The 5464-nt window shown below is 41.3% G+C and overlaps 1 protein-coding gene across 1 annotated transcript; it reads left to right on the plus strand.

Annotated features, from left to right (window-relative positions):
- Positions 1-1422: 1422 nt before the first annotated feature.
- Positions 1423-4789, plus strand: LOC104952172 (neurotrypsin-like; the record flags this gene model as incomplete). The annotated part of the gene is made up of 3 exons (XM_010778939.1): positions 1423-1665; positions 2618-2756; positions 4550-4789. Coding segments are annotated over 3 exons (622 nt in total), but the record flags the coding sequence as incomplete, so codon positions are not given.
- Between the last annotated feature and the right edge of the window lie 675 nt (positions 4790-5464).

The following is a 5464-nucleotide window of genomic DNA, read 5'->3' on the forward strand; positions in this document are numbered from 1 at the left end:
TGCGTGTGTGTGTGTGTGTGTGTGTGTGTGTGTGTGTGTGTGTGTGTGTGTGTGTGTGTGTGTGTGTGTGTGTGCGCGCGCGCGCGCGCGTGTGTGACTGTACTGTGTGCGTGTGTGTGTGTGTGTTTCTGTCTCGGTCACTGTGCAACAAATCTGTGTTAGTATTTATGTCGGTGTGTGAGGTGGCGTGAGGGTTGCACTGTGTAGATAATGTTCGGCCAAGCTGTGTGTGTTGTGGAGATAAGACCGCTGCTGGTTGCCGAGAAACCGCTGCCATTAATCAAAGTGTACTAGCTGCTTAGCCTCAAAGAACACTGGGGCTTCAGTATGTGCAAAGAAAGACTCAAATCCTTCAGAGAACGTATGGTCATGGGACAAATTCATAATTAACATTCACGGTTAATTGTGGGGATCCGTTGATAAAGGTAATGAAAGGAATCAAGAAAGAGGGAAGGACGCAAGAAAAAAAGTAACAACAAATAGTACAATACTGTACAAAGTGTACAGATAAAAACATTACAATTTATATTCCCTTATGCTATATTTATATATATATATATATATATGTGCATTTTCTTTTCAGTCAATAATAATAATACAAAAACTATTTTCATTTGCTTTTAACAATACACGTCAACCTAAGGCATGTTAACAACTCCCATTTCCACACTACATTTTATAGGCATATTGTCCAAAGTCGATCATTCTTGTAATGACATTGGTGGCTCTCTTATTGTGCCTCCTTTGCTGTCAGCAGGTATTTTTGGCTTTTCTTGAAAAAATAGATGGATTTCATCATCATTTATATAATAAAAACAACCTTTAAACAAGGATACAGATGTTCTGTGTCCAAGAGGATGGCCCTCTTTCTATGAATCTAGTAAAAACTACCTCTGGGCACATTAGTGTGTATAGTACTTTTATGTGTACCACTCTGCTCGTTAAAATATCATTCCTTTTCATTAATGTACGTTTTTACACGGCCTCAGTTTATAACCTGCTCTATATTTTGGGGCCTGATTCCGCTTCACTTTGATGTCAGCAGTTTCCCTCTCAGTCTGTCTGAGCTTCACTCGTCCTTCTCAGAGAAGATTACTTGTGATCACGTGAAGTAAGAGCGGGTTTAAGGACATTTCACCAGTTCAACGTAGATCAGCCGGGTAAATGCATTAGGAAGGGTCCTGCTGTGATAGTGGACAGCATATGAGCATCATCCATGTAAGCCTTTATGCTCAGATAAAATACAGACATGGGGATAATGGGACTTGAATAGGACCAATTCCACTCCTCTTTCTACCCTCACTTCTCCCAAACTTTTCCCCTTTTATTCACATTATCCACCCTGACCCAAATCCCCCTTATCTCATTCTCCTTCCTCCACATTAACGCTCTCTCCCCTCCCTCGCCCTTCTCTTTGTGCAGTGCCTCTGTCCTGCTCTGAGGGATTCACAGAGTTGGGATACTACAACGGCACCGTGTCCCAGACGGACTCTGGCGCCCCCTGTCTGAAGTGGACCGAGTTTCCAGACTATGTAATGCAGTACCCGGGCCGGGGGCTGGGGGACCACAGCTACTGCAGGAACCCCGACCGAGAGTCCAACCCCTGGTGCTTCTTCAGACAAAACTCTGGAGCCATCGGATGGGCCTACTGTGACTGCCACCAGGGTACGACCCCGGACCACCAGGACGCGACTGACCACGACAGTTTATAATAATAGCCATAAGAATAATACGCTTTGTTTCTATAGCACAAGTTATACATTTCCACACAATTTAGAAAAAACACAGATAATCAAGAAAATACATTATCAAAAAATATATTACAATATATACAAATATATTTTTTATATTTCTAAATGCATTACAGGTAGTTCCGATTAATTAAAACTAACCTTTTTTTATATGGAACAGGAACAATCACACAGGGTCACAATTGAGATAATGATCTTCATCCATTTTCAGAACAAACCATCTCCTCCCCTCCCACCCCACCATGAATAGTTTAATTAAAAAACACATTGATTCCACGTACAGATATAAAAAATGAAAACACAGTGACAAAAAACAATATCAATTACAATAAGTAAATAAAATGGAAACTAAAAACCGATCAGTAAGGAAACATAAATAAGAAGATATGTAAAAAAAAAAAAAAAGAGTAGAAATTATTTCCCGCTATTGGGTTGGGAGTGTTGATAGGTTGTTGAAATAATCGATCAAACATTGCCATTTCGTATATAAAGTTTCTACAGAGCCTCCAAGTGTATATTTTACCGTCTCAAGTTTCAGAGGGGTTAGCATTGAGTGGCAGAGAGACAAAAATAGTGACTAAGTTGCTTGTGAACATAGTAGAGTATTTAGCAGCTGAATGGCCAGATATTACCCTCAATAGTTAACGTAGACCAAAACAGAGCTAAAAGAAGATTAAATACTGGACATAGACCTAAAACTCACCTTCAAGTTTTCCTATCTTTGTTGGCTGTGTTAATTGAACATTGCTTTCTAATATATTTTCCAAAGCAGAGTAATATTAAATGTCATGTGTGTTTTCAGCTTGTTTTGCGGCCCCCCCTAAATCATGTTTATTAAACTGTCTCGTCTGTTTTTCACTTCTCAGGTGCGGCGCGTCTGGTTGGCAGCTCGGCCTCTGGGAGTGGCCGTGTGGAGGTGTACCTGAATGGCCAGTGGGGGGCGGTGTGTGACTCCCACTGGACCGACAGAGACGCCAGTGTCATCTGCAGGCAGCTGGGCCTCGGGTAGGAGAAAGCGTTTCTTAAAATCAATATTGTAAAACAGGTGTGAAATAAAGTTTTGGCAGGGGAGCTTTACTAAGTTTGCTGTCCTACATCTCTGAAAACAGGGGCATTTGTTGTTGTAATACTCATTTAGGCCACAAGAGGCTACTACAGTACATGATACCACCTTGGTTCCAGAGAACTGCAGACCACAGTTTTTAAGAGAATTGTCAATAGCGTGACTCAGGACATCCTAAACAAATCATGATTTTTAAATAGCCTATATCAATGATATAATAGTGACTGCAATTATCTTTATCGCTCAAACCAAGTTAGGAAAAATGGCGTCCTGCATAAAAACACCGCACATTACGCCGTACGGTTGAAGAAGTGAAGACATATTTTGTTGCCGTTGAAAAGATTCAACAATTGTGGAATTTAAGATGATTTTTACAGAAGTTTCATTAGGAGTCAAAATCACTGTTAGTATCCCTTATGTAGTTAAAGATAATATCAAAGCTACATTTGAAATGTTGTTGCTCATAATTTCAATACTGAAACACATTTTTAAAAGGTTTTCTTACTCATAAGTTTATTAAATTAATGAGACGCAGGTGGAGAAATGTATCTCGTCCTCACATTTTGTTGAGTACCACTATTTCTTCTACTGTATTAAACACTCATTCCGGCAGGCCTGAGCTGTTGTTTTAAACCAGTAGTGAAAATATACAGCAGATCCCGTTCTGACAGAAATGCACAATGCATATTCACACTACAGGGGAGGGTCTGTAGGGGACCGAAAGACATGGGCTGCTGTGTAAAAAAAAACAGTAGAAATGCGTGCATGTGTGTGAGAATAGTCACCGTCGAAATAAATGGTGGCAATTCTCTGGGAATAAAATACAAAAATACAATTTGGATTGGGCATTTCAAACTTTTCTTTTACAGCAAAATCCCCCATACATATTGTGTTCATGTACCAAAATATATACCTTTTTTTCAACCTGTCCAGTAACAAGAGAGATCTTTATAAACACATAACTTAACTCCAATGCACCAACATTATCTGTATAGAGTGGATCAGGGAGGTAATTAATATTATGAAGTTGGAGAAGAATGTTTGTTAACCTGCACCTGAGATAGAGATTGGATCCATTATTCAATCATTTTATTGAAAGACTATTTTGGCAAATCCTTTTTTCAACTGTTCTTAAAGGTCACCTATCATGCAAAATCCAATTATTCATGTCCTTTAACCATAAAAATGTATCCCACTCTGTGTTAAGAGACTCTGAAAGTTTCAAGAAAAAAATAACCCCTCTCTTTTTGTCGAAAAACCATCAATATAAAAACCTGATCTGAAAACGAGCTGATCAGATTTTGGCCACTTTGTGATGTCACAATGGTGTTCCGGGTTTTGCAACCATTAGCCAATAACCAACCAAGGTAACTCCACCTTATCACCTGAATCTCCCCCTAGAAAACCATTGTATTATTTTTAAACCAATCACTTCTCAGAGGGGCGTGGCCAGAAGCATCTCATTAGCATTTAAAGCTGAATCAGCACTTTTGAATCAGCATCAGCACTTTTGGAACAGGGCTGAAACAGAAGGGTATATGGCGTGCTACAGTGATCTGTTTGGTATTTCAGCCAAACACTTCAGAGACATGTTTTGTATATATCTGAGACATATTATATATTGTTGAAAAAGAGTATAATAGGGGACCTTTAAGTAATAAACACATGAGAGGAAATAATTTAGATCAGAAACCACAAGGGCTTCCGTAGTGATGCTGTTATTGTTTGTTATCAGGGACATTGGATCAGCGGTGCAACGCTCTCAGTTCGGCTCGGGCTCCGGCCTCTTCCATTACGAGCGTCTGGGTTGCCGCGGCGACGAGAACACTCTGAGTACGTGCCGGAGCCGGACATTCGTCACCGGCGACTGTAGCCATGGAAACGAGGCAGCAGTAGTGTGTGCACCACCGGAAGGTCAGTGTGACTTCCACAGTGTAATGGCAACCAGACCTGAATACCCCCCCACCACACACTGGTTATGGCTAGAAAGGATCCGTCGAGTGCAGCGGTTTTCAAAGTGTGAGGCGTGCCTCCCCTGGGGGGCGCCAGAGAGCTTCAGGGGAGGCGCAGCGTGAGACACAAAAGAATGAGAAAAATACGTGTAAAGTGACACTTGCCCACTTGTGGCTGTCTGTGGAGACCGAGTTCCCCCACATCGCCAAAAAGGCTGTAAAAGTGCTCATTCCCTTCACCTCCACCTACCTGTGTGAGTGCAGGTTTTCCGCATTGACTTTGATCAAAAGCAAGTTACCGGTAAAGGCTGCAGCCAGAGTATGATCTGCGTTTATTCCTGTGTGCATCAAAGACGCAGACTCATTGTTCCCACTAAAGTAGGGGTGAGTGTAATAAGGAGGCAAAGTTGACGTTCAGTGTGTTGCCGGGAGCATATAAGGATTTATCCACCATGTTGAAAATGTTAAAAAATATATGTCTTGAGAACACGGCGTGCGGAAATATACGGGTCGTGCTGCAGCTAGATGTGCCTGTCCTCTGTAAGAAGGTGTCGGCGACTGACATGCAAGGAAGAACGGCTGTCCACAGGCTGTTCCAACTTTAACAACTGTATTAACTTCCAGGGTAGTGAATTGAACATGCAATTGTAATTGGGTGTGTGGTATATTTTCATGCACGGACACGCATGTTCCACAAC

Source organism: Notothenia coriiceps, unplaced genomic scaffold, assembly GCF_000735185.1.
Source record: "Notothenia coriiceps isolate Sejong01 unplaced genomic scaffold, NC01 NC01_scaffold00019667, whole genome shotgun sequence".
Lineage (NCBI taxonomy): Eukaryota > Metazoa > Chordata > Actinopteri > Perciformes > Nototheniidae > Notothenia > Notothenia coriiceps.